At 44.7% G+C, this 14389-nt stretch overlaps 1 protein-coding gene across 1 annotated transcript in view; it reads left to right on the top strand.

The window, feature by feature from the left end:
• Nucleotides 1-14389, top strand: part of ttn.2 (titin, tandem duplicate 2) — a gene marked incomplete at its 5' end in the record, with an annotated part of 153022 nt that overhangs the window by 124670 nt on the left and 13963 nt on the right. Inside the window, 24 exon segments of the mRNA XM_014025811.1 lie at nucleotides 91-387; nucleotides 545-1132; nucleotides 1220-1522; nucleotides 1614-1910; nucleotides 2090-2377; nucleotides 2470-2769; nucleotides 2866-3017; nucleotides 3104-3254; nucleotides 3360-3659; nucleotides 3991-5757; nucleotides 5998-6291; nucleotides 6408-6695; nucleotides 6786-7085; nucleotides 7214-7548; nucleotides 7695-9426; nucleotides 9519-9821; nucleotides 9982-10293; nucleotides 11023-11313; nucleotides 11647-11946; nucleotides 12418-12559; nucleotides 12648-12811; nucleotides 12915-13217; nucleotides 13321-13602; nucleotides 13749-14342. Of these exon segments, the coding sequence (XP_013881265.1) occupies nucleotides 91-387; nucleotides 545-1132; nucleotides 1220-1522; nucleotides 1614-1910; nucleotides 2090-2377; nucleotides 2470-2769; nucleotides 2866-3017; nucleotides 3104-3254; nucleotides 3360-3659; nucleotides 3991-5757; nucleotides 5998-6291; nucleotides 6408-6695; nucleotides 6786-7085; nucleotides 7214-7548; nucleotides 7695-9426; nucleotides 9519-9821; nucleotides 9982-10293; nucleotides 11023-11313; nucleotides 11647-11946; nucleotides 12418-12559; nucleotides 12648-12811; nucleotides 12915-13217; nucleotides 13321-13602; nucleotides 13749-14342 (10083 nt within the window).

Raw genomic sequence — 14389 nt, 5'->3', positions numbered from 1 at the left:
TTAGTCTGAAAATTTTTAGTTGCATATTGTAATGCAAATTATAATTGCATAGGTTTTTACAATAAAACACATAATGGCTTCTTTCTCCAGAAAAACCAAGCCCCCCACCAAAGCTGGGAGTAACTGATGTCACCAAGGAGAGTGTGTCTTTGGCTTGGGCTAAACCAGAACAAGATGGAGGAAGCAGAGTTACTGGCTACCTGGTTGAAGCACTGGAGAAAGGTCAGGAAAAGTGGGTCAAGTGTGGTGTCATCAAATCCACTCACTTCACTGTGTCTGGCCTGAGGGAAAAAGCAGAGTACTTCTTCAGAGTCAGAGCTGAGAATCTTGCTGGATTCAGTGATCCTAAGGAAATGGTCATCCCTGTTATGGTCAAAGACCAGCTTGGTAAGTCAAAAAACATTAAAATACTCAAATTGACTGTTTTGATTAATGAAGACTAGGAAGAAATGTGATTATATGTTGAGCTCAAGCCTATATAATTAGATCAAACAAGTCAAAGTTAAACCGTCCAACTATTTCTCTTTTACACATTTTGCTCTAGAACCTCCTGAGGTGAACATGAAGGACTTCCCCCACAACACGGTGTATGTCAGAGCCGGCTCCACACTTAAGTGTGAGATCCCGCTGACGGGCCGACCCTTGCCTAAAGTCTCTCTGTCCAAGGATAATGTGCCGCTCAGGTCAACAATGAGGTTCAACTCTGAAGTTACTCCTGACAGCATCAAAATCACTTTGCGTGAGAGCATTGCTGGAGACTCGGGATGCTATGACATCACTGCTTCCAACTCCAGTGGAACCACCAAATCCCATATCAAAATTGTGGTCTTGGATCRCCCAAGTGTCCCACTTGGACCTGTAGAGTTGTTTGATGTCACAGAGGACAGCGTAAGTCTGACATGGCTTCCACCAGCATACGACGGTGGCAGCCCCATCACTAACTACATCGTTCAGAAGAGAGAGACAACTACAGCCAACTGGTTGGATGTCTCCTCTGCTGTGGCCCGCTGCACCATGAAGATCATGAAGTTGACCACTGGGTTGGACTACCAGTTTAGAATCAGGGCTGAAAACAAATATGGAATCAGTGAACACATTGACTCACCAGCTGTTACTGTCAAGCTTCCATACAGTAAGGACTGTTTGTTTTCTCCTCTTTTCAAACCTCATGTTTTCATAACCAGTTTTGACTATAAAAAATCTGATTGTTTTCCTCCAGCTACTCCGGATGCTCCATCAACTCCTGAAATCACTGCTGTAACCAGGGAGACCATCACATTAGCCTGGAAGGAGCCCAAATCAGATGGAGGTAGTCACGTGTTTGGCTACCATCTYCAGATGAAAGACAAGAACAGTATCCTCTGGCAGAGAGTCAACCGAAATGTGATCCGTGCTACACACTACAAGGTCATTAACATCAATGCTGGACTCATTTATGAGTTTAAGGTGGCAGCAGAGAATGCTGCTGGAATCAGTGATTTCAGCAAAGTTTCAGATGCAGTGCTGGCCATAGATGCTTGTGGTGAGTGCAAAATCTAGCTTTCTGTTAAATGCAGAAAATTAGATTTTGTTTTAGGAACAACTCATTGTTTCATATTTGTTTTGTTCTGTAGAGCCACCCATCAACCTGCGCATCAGTGACATCACCAAAAACACTATCAGCCTGGCCTGGGAGAAGCCCAACTATGATGGTGGATCCCCCATCACTGGTTACATCATCGAGAAGAGGGAAGGASTCAGTGCCAAGTGGTCCAAAGCTAACCTGACTAATGTATCTGACACGCGCTTCATTGTGACTGGCCTTACCCAGAACGAGACATACGAGTTCAGAGTCATGGCCAAGAATGCTGTTGGCTCAGTCAGCAATCCATCTATGACAGCTGGACCAACCACCTGTGTGGACACCTATGGTAGGCAACTGCTTTCAGTCTTAGCACCGTTGAAAATTTAGCTCATGATTTTGATTGGTCATCATTCTGTACTATATTTTGGTCTTTTTCACTCTGAGTTGATGCCTCTTCTCTGTATACTTCTTAACATTCATATTTCAATCAAAAATAATAAACAAACCTGCCTGTTTATCTCTTAGGTGCACCAGAGGTTGAAATTCCTCAGGAGTACCTGAACGAGGTCAAACACAGTGCTGGCTCTGACGTGGAACTCAAATTTAATATCACAGCCAAACCTGCCCCAACTATTGAGTGGTTTAAAGATGGCAGAGAGCTGAAGCCCACTGCTCACCTTTCTTTCAAACACACTTTTGAGTCCACCTGTATATTCATGAAGGAGACCACTCGCCTGAACTCTGGAACCTATGAGGTCAAAGTGAAGAACTCTCTAGGATCTGCATGTGGTATTGTCAGGCTGCTTATTCAAGGTATGAGATATTTTCTAAAAGATTAAGACTGCCATTTGACCCTGCTATAAATGTATATTTAATGTGCATAAATATTTTGCTTCCTTCATTAGACAAGCCAGGGCCCCCTGCTGGAGATATACAGTTTAAGAAAGTGACAGCTGACAACATCACCATCATGTGGTCTCCTCCTGCTGATGAGGGGGGTGCCATGGTAACTCATTACATCGTAGAGAAGAGGGAGACCAGCAGAGTCATGTGGTCCATTGTGTCTGAAAAACTCGTAGACTGCATCGTAAACGTGCCCAGACTTATCCAGGGTAACGAGTACATCTTCAGGGTCCGTGGAGTCAACAAGTATGGCATCGGAGACCCCCTAGARTCTCAGCCCATTATTGCCAAGAACCCATTCGGTACCCAACAGATTTCAGTCATTCTTGTTTAAKGCAATAGAAGAAAGTGAATCCTTTTATCTTAATCAGTATCTTTATTTTTTGTATTTTCTGTAGTTCCCCCCAGTGAGCCATCTAAGCCCAAGGTTACCATGATCACCAAGTCCACAATGACAGTGACTTGGGAAAGACCGGCACTGGATGGAGGCAGCGATGTTGATGGTTATTACCTTGAGAAGAGGGAGAAGAAGAGTCTGCAATGGTTTAAGGTTTGTTTGAAAAAAATAAACTTTCTTTTTAGCCAAATTAATGATGCATGTGTGCATGCATCACAATGCCCACTGTCTTTGTTCAGGTGGTGAAGGGCACCATCAGAGACACCAGGCAGAAGGTCAGCAACTTGACAGAGAACAACGAGTACCAATTCAGGGTTTGTGCTGTCAACAAGGCTGGTGCAGGAAACTACTCTGAGGCCTCTGACCTTTACAAGGCCTACGATCCCATTGGTATATCAGAAATGTTATCTTAGCATCTCATTGTCAGCCTATTTACCTGTTATGATGTTCACATGCAGCCACAGAGGTTATTAATACTTTTGTTGTTTCCTCCAGATCTTCCTGGTGAACCCTCCAAGTTGCGCGTAGTTGACTCAACAAAGACCTCCATCACTCTAGGCTGGGAGAAGCCAGTCTATAATGGTGGCAGTGAAATCACTCACTACATACTGGAACAGATGAATGCAGAGGACAAAGAATGGGTCACCATAAACCCACAGGTCAAGGCGTGCGAGTATGTGGTGTCTCCCCTCAAACCTGGAACTTACTACTACTTCAGGGTCTCTGCTGTGAACTGCAAGGGTAAAGGAGAGGACATCAAGATGTATCAGCCTGTGCAATCCAAAGACATTTTAGGTATGAACTTTATTTTATTACCATAAAAAAGAAAGCTATCCATAAAAGAAATACAGTACATGGACGCAGTTAGAGAGCACATGGAAGAAGTTGTATTGAAATATAAGCTGACAACTTCCTGTTGTGACCCCTGAAGACGTAACAGCCGAAAGAAGATTTAAAAAATTGAAATCTATTTTTTAGAAATAAAACRCAATTCTCAGCATTTGTTACCTTTAAAGTATTGATGTTGTGCCAAGTAATTTCATTTTCCTGGTGTCTTATCATTTTAAGTTAATTTCCAATTAGTTTAACATTAATTTGTTTTCGTGTTTTATGTTTTGTCCAACAGAGGAGGCTGATTTGGACTTGGATGTATCCATGACAACTCAGTACACAGCTCGGGCTGGTCGCGATGTCAAAGTGTTTATCCCTGTGAAGGGACGCCCCACTCCAAATGTCACCTGGCGCCGTGGTGATCGCAACATGGCTGGTGACAACCGCTACACCATCACCAGCACTGAGAGATCCACCTCACTCCTCATCCCAAAAGTCACACGCGATGACTGTGGAAAGTATGTGTTGGAGATAGAGAATGGTGTAGGAGAACCCAAGATAATTACAATTTCCCTAAAGGTACTGGACAGTCCGTCCTCTTGCCAGAAACTTATAGTTAAGAATGTGACCAGAGGAAATCTGACCCTCAGCTGGGAGGCTCCTCTYATTGATGGAGGATCTCCTGTCACTAATTACATTGTTGAGAAAAAGGCTTCCACYATGAAGGCTTTCCAGGTGATCACTGCAGAGTGTCTCAACACATCGTACAAGGTTTCAGGCTTGGAGGAGGATGTAGCTTACTTCTTTCAGGTGTCAGCTGAAAATGAGTTTGGTGTGGGTGACCCCTGTGAGACCACTGAGCCTGTTAGAGCAACAGAAACTCCAGGAGCTGTCAAAGACCTGGCAATGGTGGATTCTACAAAGAACTCCGTTACCCTGCAGTGGACTCGACCTGACCACGATGGAGGCAGTCACATCACTGAGTACATAGTTGAAAAGAGAAGTCTGGAAGAAGTCAACTGGAGTTTAGGTGCCACATGCAAGCGCTGCACATGTGAGGTGAAAGGACTCAAGGAGAATACCATCCTGGATTTCAGAGTGTTTGCCAAGAATGAGAAAGGCAGAAGTGACTTTTCCCAGGTTGGTCCAATCACAGTGATGGACTTCATTGTTCCACCTGAAGCAATCCTCAGTGATTATCCAAATGGAGAGCTTGCTGTGCGTATTGGACAGAACATCCACATTGAGCTACCCTTCAAAGGTAAACCAAGACCTGCAATCAGCTGGATGAAGGACAACTTCCCACTGAAAGAAAGTGAAAAGGTTCGCTTCAGGACCACTGACAACAAGACTGCAGTCACAATCAGAGGAGCCAAGAAAGAAAATGCTGGCCAGTACACCTTGGTTTTAGACAACAGAATGGTCAAAAACTACTTTGATATCAATGTGATCACTCTGGGACCCCCTTCAGTGCCTGTTGGTCCTATTCGCTTTGATGAGATCAAAGCTCAGAGTATCATCATCTCCTGGGATGAGCCAAAGGAAGATGGAGGTGGTGAGATTACCTGCTACAGTGTGGAGAAACGTGAAACCTCCCAGGCCAACTGGAAAATGGTCTGTTCCAGTGTTGTCAGGACCTCCTTCAAGATCCCCAACCTGGTCAAGGGAACTCAGTACCAGTTCAGAGTTCGTGCAGAGAACAAATATGGAGTTAGTGAGCCACTCAACTCATCAGACATTATTGCCCAACACCAGTATAAACCTCCAGGCCCACCAGGAAAACCAGTAGCCTACAATGTCACCAGCGATGGTATGACCATCAAGTGGGATGCCCCAGGCTTTGATGGAGGTTCCCCCATTTTGGGTTATCATGTTGAGAAGAAGGATAGGAACAGCCTCTTGTGGCAGAAGGTGAATTCCACAATCATTTCCAACAAAGAGTACAGGATCATTGGTCTCATGGAGGGTCTGGAGTACTCCTTCAGAGTCTATGCTGAGAACAACGCTGGAGTCAGCCCTGTCAGTGAACAGAGCAAACATGCTCGGGCCATTTCTCCTGTTGGTAAGTTTTATTTTATTTAGAAATAATTATGTAATTATGTACTTATTCTGAGATAGCTTGACTTATTTAAGCCCTGTTCTGCTCTGATAATGAGGTACAGTATGTATGAGATAGAATTTCAATAAGTAAAACAGACATGTTTTGCCTGGAATCAAGGGATAAATGTCAGTATTTCAGACGTGAGGTGGTATTAATTACATCACATCCTAGCGCTATGAATTATTTTTTCTCATGAATTAGATCCACCTGGTACTCCTGTCTGTATCGATGTAACAAGAGACTCCGTCTCCCTGCAATGGGACATTCCCAAGAGAGACGGTGGCAGCAGAATTGTGGCTTACRGTGTGGAAAGGCGTCAAGGCAGAGCCAAATGGCTAAGATGCAACTTTACTGATATCAGTGAGACCCAGTTCACTGTGACCGGTCTATCACCTGGAGACAGATTTGAGTTCAGGGTGATTGCCAGGAATGCTGTTGGCACCATCAGTCCACCATCCAACTCCTCTGGATACATCATGACCAAGGATGAGAGCAGTAAGCTTGTTTTCCTTAAAAGAAAGAATTTAACAACACATTTAAAAATGTAATTCAATTCCTGATTTTGTTGTTGTTGATTATTAAGTTTTTCTTTTTTTATTTTTTGCTATCAGTTGCTCCAGGAATTGARTGGTCTCTAGACCAGGTGCTCACCCTGAGAGCTGGAGAAAATGTTCGGCTTAGTTGCACCATCACTGGACGCCCTCTTCCCCAGGTTGTGTGGTACAAGGATGGCAAAGAAATTGATAAGAGGACAATGCTTGACATTGAGATCTCCACTGGCATTGGCACCAGCAGCCTGTTTATCCGTGATGCTGACAGRAACCATCGTGGAATCTACACAGTGGAGGCCAAGAACAGCTCCGGCACCAGGAAAGCAGATGCTAATGTCAGAGTGCAAGGTGAGTAAACAGACACTTAAGTTTATGTTTCAGTTCCAAACCTGTAATTGTGGTCCGTCCACATGACCTCTGAAACCTCTGTCTGAACAGATACTCCTGGACCTATTGAAGGTCCGATCCGCTTCACCGGAATAACGGCTGACAAATGCACTGTATGGTGGAACCCACCAGAAAATGATGGCTGTGCTGCCATCACTCATTATGTGGTGGAGAAGAGGGAGACCTCCAGGATCTCATGGGCCCTAGTCACGTCCAAGTGTGAAGCTTGTTCATACAATGCCACCAACCTCATCAAGGGCAATGAGTACCAATTCAGAATCTCTGCTGTCAACAAGTTTGGTGTAGGCAAACCACTAGACTCTGATGCAGTCATTGCCAAGATGCAGTACAGTAAGTAAATTACCTCCAGAAAATTTTGCCAAAACTTTAGATTTTAGTTCCTTTGAACCTAACTTTCTTACTGAACAGAACCCAAAACATCTTTTGCAACTGACATGTTTTTCTGCTTTGCCCCTCAGCTGTGCCTGATGCTCCTGGTACTCCTGATGCCACTCATGTGACAGGTGACAGTATCACCCTATGCTGGACCAGGCCGAGGTCAGATGGAGGCAATGAGATCAAACATTACATTCTAGAGAGAAGAGAGAAGAAGAGTCTTCGCTGGGTGAGGGTCTCCTCCAAGAGACCCATAGCAGAGCTGAGGCACCGTGTCACACACCTCACAGAGGGCAACGAGTACGAGTTCCGCGTCATGGCTGAAAATGGCGCTGGTGTCGGGCCAGCCAGCAGCACCTCAAGGCTTTTCAAATGCAGAGAGCCAACCAGTGCTCCCAGTGCCCCCACTGTGATCAAGGTCAGAGAATAGTTATCCTAGACTGTTTCTGTACAACACTACGAATATTTAGTTCCTTTAATGTCCTAAACAAAAATATACCAAGATAAGAATAATAAAAACACACTTATCTATTTTTGTAACCAACATTTATTTCTCTTCAACAGGTCATTGACTCCACAAAGTCTTCTGTCACCCTAGAATGGACCAAGCCTGTGTTTGATGGTGGCATGGAAATTATTGGCTACAACATCGACATGTGCAAGGCCAGTTTGGAAGAGTGGCTCAGAGTCAACAGTCATATTTGTATCCACAATAGGTTCACTGCCAAGGGTATGATACCTGGAGAGCTCTACAAGTTTAGGGTCAGTGCTGTGAATGGATCTGGAGAGGGTGAAGCTTCAGTTATGCCACAYCCTGTTCAGGCTGTGGACAGACTTACATCTCCAGAGTTTGACATTGATGCCAAATTCAAACAAACCTATACTGTGAAGAACGGAGGCACCGTCTCTCTTCATGTTGCTTTCCGGGGAAAACCTTCTCCCCTTGCCACCTGGTCTAAAGTAGATGGTGAGCTTCCAGTCATGGCTGATATCAACACCACAGATACCTTCTCCACTCTGACTATAGAAGGTTGTACCAGGTATGAGGCAGGTAAATACACCCTGTCCCTGGAGAACAACAGTGGGCGTAAGTCCATGACACTCACCATTAAAGTCCTGGACACTCCTGGACCTCCAGGAGCAATCACTTTCAAAGATGTTACTCGTGGGGCCTTGACAATGATGTGGGAGGCTCCATCTAATGATGGTGGATCTCGAATCCATCACTACATYGTTGACAAGCGTGAGGCAAGCCGCCTTGCCTGGCAGGAGGTCAGTAGCAAGAGCTCCCGTCAGACGTTGAGGGTAGCAGGACTGGATATTGGTGTGCCGTACTTGTTCAGAGTGACCGCTGTTAACCAGTATGGCCAGGGAGAACCTCGTGAAATGACAGAGCCCATCACTGCCACAGAAGAACCTGCACCACCCAAAAGATTAGACGTTGTGGACACTACTAGCTCCACGGCCTCCCTGGTGTGGTTGAAACCCGACCATGATGGAGGCAGCCGGATCAGAGGCTACATTGTTGAATTCAAAGCTAAGGACAGTGACCGCTGGATTGTTTATGGAGAGGCAAAACTGCAGAAGATTCTGGTAGAGGGTCTGATTGAGAATACGGAGTATGACTTCAGGGTCAAGGCAAAGAATGATGCTGGAATCAGTGAACCTCAGGGCACTTTGAGCTCAGTGGTAATTAAGGAGCCTCGTATTGAGCCGACTGCTGACCTCAGCAGCATCACCAACCAACTCATCACCTGCAAAATCTCTAACACCTTTACAATTGACATCCCCATAAGTGGCAGACCTGCACCCAAGGTCACATGGAAGCTTGAGGAGATGAAACTGAAGGAGAGTGACAGAGTCTTGATCCGGACCTCGAAGGAGAAAACCACTCTGATTGTCAGAGATAGCAAGAGAAGCGACAGTGGCAAGTATTACCTGATCCTGGAGAATGCTGCTGGAGTGAAAACCTTTGCAGTGACTGTGGTCATTGTTGGTAGACCGAGTCCACCCACAGGCCCCTTGGAGGTTTCTGGAATTTCCTCAGAGTCCTGCACTCTGTCCTGGTCTGAGCCAGCGGATGATGGTGGAACTGAAATCACAAACTACATTGTTGAAAAGCGTGAGTCTGGCTCAGCTTCCTGGCAGGTGGTTAACTCCAGTGTGCAGCGAACCACAATCAAGGTGACTCACCTCACTAAATACATGGAGTACACCTTCAGAGTGTGTGCTGAGAACAAGTTTGGAGTCAGCAAATCCATCGAGTCTTCTGCTGTTGTGATTGAGCATCCATTTAGTAAGTTCTATCCAGAAGTCAAATCTAACACAAGTCCTGGTTTATTGTGTGTGAACATGACTCACATGTCCACCTCTTCTTAACTTCCACAGTTCCTCCAAGTTCTCCATCTCGTCCAGATGTGGTATCTGTGTCAGCCAATGCCATAGGCATCAAGTGGGACGTCCCATATGCTGATGGTGGTAGCAAGGTGACGGGCTACTGGATTGAGAAAAAAGAGAGGAACACGATCCTGTGGGTGAGGGAGAACAAACTGCCCTGTTTGGAGTGCCATTACAAGGTGTCCAACCTGATTGAGGGCTTGGAGTATCAGTTCAGGGTGTATGCCATGAACCTCGCAGGATTAAGCAAAGCCAGTGAAGCCTCTAGACCGATGGTGGCACTCAATCCTGTTGGTAAGGAAGACAATTATGTCATAAATACTTAGATACTATTCATTCCCCAAATCATTTCATTTATTTAACTGAAAGCTGAATAAAAGTTCTGATGTGCTGAGAAAGTTGTGATTAAAGGGATGTTGTGGTGCGTAATAAAACCTTAAATTTTCTGGTTTAGATCCTCCTGGTAAACCTGAGGTTACGGACATCAGCCGCTCATCTGTGTCGTTGTGTTGGACTGTGCCCTTCAATGACGGTGGCAGTAAGATTGTGGGTTACATTGTGGAGAGGAAAGTCTACAGCACAGACGAGTGGGATGACAACCGCTGGCTGAAATGCAACTACACCACAATCACAGAAAATTACTTCACTGTCACAAACCTGGGAGAGGGAGAAACCTTTGAGTACAGAGTCATTGCCAAGAACGCTGCTGGTGTCCACAGTGCGCCCTCTGAGACCACTGGACCGGTCACATGCAAGGACGAATACTGTATGTTAAATCTGGTTTTATACCTTAAAATGATTTTTAATCTATTAAAGACATTGTATTTTATTTATTTATTTATTTATTTTAGCTTTAAATGTGTTTGAAATACATCAATTGTGCAATCATAAAGGACAAAGGATCAGGTTATAACTGACCAATGTGAACAAGACAGAGAAGTTCAGAGGTCAATCAAAGGCAAATTCAGCTCAKGCGCCACTGAGAAAGAAAATATTTTAAGAAATATTAGTGCCATTTACTGTTCGGGGACTTTTTTGTCTGGGACTAGAGGTTTTGGTATTCAAGAGTCTTCAGGTGGTTGGTCCCTGCAGTGGTGGTATACAGATTGTCAAACAGTTGAAGCCATTTTAAAACACTGACAAACATGGTTGCATTGTTTACATTAGTGTTAGAAGCAGGTGTTCTAAAAACCAGTGAACAACAGAGCAGTGAACTGAGCACCAAAACTGCAACAACATTCAAATAGTGATTCAGAGATACAAAATAAAAATACTAATAAACATGAAACCTGCTTGAAGAATGCAAGAACTGGATATTACCACACATAACTCTGCTGCAGTAACTAACATGACTTCACTCCCAGTTATTATCAAAAGCTGAATGTGTCTCTGATTGACCTCTGACCTTTTTACTTCCAGTATTGTTAGGTTTACAAAGCATGTGCTAATATTGAACTGTTCAGTACTCAACTCAATCTTCTCTTCTTTTCCTCAGCTCCTCCCAGAGCGGAGCTGGACAGCAAGCTGATAGGTGAGACCGTCACCATCATGGCTGGCTCTGATCTGGTCCTGGATGGTGCTGTGGGTGGAAAACCAGAACCAACTGTCTACTGGTCAAAGGGTGACAAGATCTTGGAGCTTGGTGAGAAATACTCGCTGACGTACACGTCCACCAAAGCCATGGCCGTCATCAAGAACTGTGACAGATAYGATACAGGAAGATACATCCTCACTGTGAAGAACGCCAGTGGAATAAAGACTGCAAGCGTCARCGTGAAAGTTCTGGGTGAGCCCACGCCAAACCAAGCAGAGATCAACAAAACAAAAGCTAAAATCATCAAAATAGTAGCTACAAGCTACATTTAGTAAAACCAGGTTAAGGTAGATTGTAACTGAAGGAATCTCAGTGTATTCTATGGGGGAAATATTTTATACATCAAGTTAAAGAAAACAAAAGGTATAAAAGTTACTAAAAGTCTGTTGTTGATCAGAACTTTTTGCTACATGAATAGTTTAAAAAACAAAGTATGTGGAAATGGTTTGGGTCAGAGATAAACAGAAAAACAATTTAGTTTGTAAAATATCAGAACACAAATCTAACTTGAATGTTTCCTCTCAGACACTCCCGGACCTCCAGCTGATAAGATTGTGATCAGCAGAGTGACGGAGGAGAAGTGCACAGTTTCCTGGAAGATTCCCTTCGAGGATGGCGGAGACACCGTCAGCCATTACATCGTGGAGCGCCGTGAGACCAGCCGCCTCAACTGGGTTATCATGGAGGCAGAGTGCAAGTCTCTGTCGTGTGTCAGCAGCAGGCTGATCAAAAACAACGAGTACATCTTCAGAGTCAGAGGAGTCAACAAGTTCGGACCTGGAGTTCCTCTGGAGTCTGAGCCGGTCATAGCCAGAAAYGCCTACAGTAAGTTCAGCATTGGAGCTGAATTTAATTTGTTGTTTTAGGGTCAAAKTTCACAGAGTGAGACATTTTGAAATTAATATGTATCATTTTTTGACAATATATAATTTTGAACATTATTAAATTAAGAACTTATGAGGAAATACACATTGCCTGCTGCCTTTCATTCCAGTTTTAGACTATGATCATCTTATGTTTAGGACTGACAGAGTTGTAGTTGTTTTGGTCAAACTTTTGTGATCTCATGCAATTTATTGAGATCCCAAACAATCTGTCAGTGCTTGTAGTATGTGTTGTTGATGACTCTTACTGCCACACCAGATTTCAGTTAAGTACCTGTCAAATTAACCGGGTTAAAGCCAGTTTTGTGTTTTTAAGTCTGATTGGTTTCATCTTGAATGTGGTTGGCTCTAAAAGTTGATCTACAGGGAACAGATTTTCTAAGTTTTGACTGCTGCTCCCATCCTTCTCTAGCTGTCCCATCCCAGCCTGGCACTCCGGAGGCCACGGCTGTAGGAAAGCAGCACATCATCATCGAATGGATGAAGCCTGAAACCGACGGAGGCAATGAAATCAAAACCTACATTGTGGAGAAACGAGAGAAAAGCAGCACCAGGTCAGAACAGCTTCTAAAGAACTCAAACCAACTTTTATCTCCTTACATAAAAATGGTTGTAATTTCTGTGTCTCCTATATGAAACCAGATGGACTCGGGTAAACAAGACTTACACAATCTATGACACCCGTCTGAAGATCACTGGCCTGCTGGAAGGAAGCGAGTATCAGTTTAGAGTGACAGCTGTCAATGCTGCTGGAGACAGCCAGCCGAGTGACTCCACTCCTTACATTCTCTGCAAAGACCCCACATGTAAGGGTCTTTTCTTGACCCCATCTTTACTAATATTAACTGGATCCACCAGAAATACTGTTTTCAGTTAATAAAATCTGAAAATGATATTTCTCTTCGTCAGATACCCCAGCTGCTCCATCAGTGCCTCGTATCACTGACACCACCAAGCACAGCATCAGCTTGACCTGGACCCGACCCATGTATGATGGAGGCTCCGACGTCTCTGGCTACGTGGTAGAGATTCTAGAGGAGGGCTCTGAACAGTGGTACCGTGCAACTGCCAAGCCTCTAAAAACCAATGAGTATGTAGCCGCTGGCCTGGCAGCCARTAAGAAGTACAGGTTCCGAGTGGCCGCCATCAACAGCAATGGTACCGGAGAGTTCAGTGAAGCCAGCTCAGAGGTCGAGCCACTAGAGAAAATTGGTGAGCTGGTCCTTATATCCATCACAGAAGTCTAAAATCTCGTTTGTCAAGTAACATTCAAAGTATTCTTAACATGTCCTCCTGCTGTGCTCCATCTGTTCAGAAATGCCTGACCTGGAGCTGGCTGACGACCTGAAGAAAACCGTGTGTCTGCGAGCCGGTGGAACCCTGCGACTGCTGGTGTTCATTTCTGGTCGTCCAACACCGGTGATCGCCTGGAGGAAGACGGGCGTGGAGCTGCAGACCCGTGGCTACATTGAGACCACTGAGAGTTACACCGCGCTCACTATGGAGAAGGTTAACCGCTATGACTCTGGAAAATATGTTGTGGAGGCAGAGAATCCAACTGGCAAGAAGACTGCCACCATCCTGGTTAAAGTCTACGGTATGTTCAGCAAGTTTCTACATTTCAACACGATTAAATTTTCAATCACTATAAACAGGAAAAGTAATGACTTTGTTGTTTTTCTGCTTGTGAAATGATTGAACTCAAACAAATCTTTGTACCCTTTATGTCTCTCTCTCTCTCAGACACTCCTGGTCCTCCAGGTTCAGTCCGGGTGAAGGACTACACCAAGGAATCTGTTGTGATCACCTGGGATGTCCCCACCATTGATGGAGGCGCTCATGTCAGCAACTACATTATAGAGAAGCGTGAAGCCAACATGAAGTCATACAAGACCATCACCACTGAGTGCAGGAAAACCTTGTTCAGGATCACAGGCTTGGAGGAAGGTGTACACTACTTCTTCAGAGTCCTGCCTGAGAACATCTATGGTGTTGGTGAGCCCTGTGAGACAGCAGAACCTGTCCTGGTGTGTGAAGTACCTTCAGTGCCCGTGGACCTGCATATTGTTGATGTCACCAAGTCCTCTGTGACTCTGCACTGGGATAAACCATTGCACGATGGTGGCAGCAGGCTGACAGGCTACATCATAGAAGCCTGCAAAGCTGGTTCTGACAGGTGGAGTGTTGTGGCCACGGTCAAAGCCTCAGTGTCCCAACACACCATCCAATCCCTGACAGAGAATGACCAGTACCTGTTCAGAATTCGAGCCACCAACAGCAGGGGAACTAGTGAGCCCATGGACATAGTGAATCCAGTCACAATTCAGGAAATCAAGGGTGAGTCATTGCAGCTTTAACAATTATCTGCTCATCAAACTCAGGAA

Source organism: Austrofundulus limnaeus, unplaced genomic scaffold (assembly GCF_001266775.1).
Source record: "Austrofundulus limnaeus strain Quisiro unplaced genomic scaffold, Austrofundulus_limnaeus-1.0 Scaffold501, whole genome shotgun sequence".
NCBI lineage: Eukaryota > Metazoa > Chordata > Actinopteri > Cyprinodontiformes > Rivulidae > Austrofundulus > Austrofundulus limnaeus.
The sequence above is the reverse complement of the archived record's forward strand: the minus strand, read 5'-3'. Positions and strand labels throughout refer to the sequence as shown.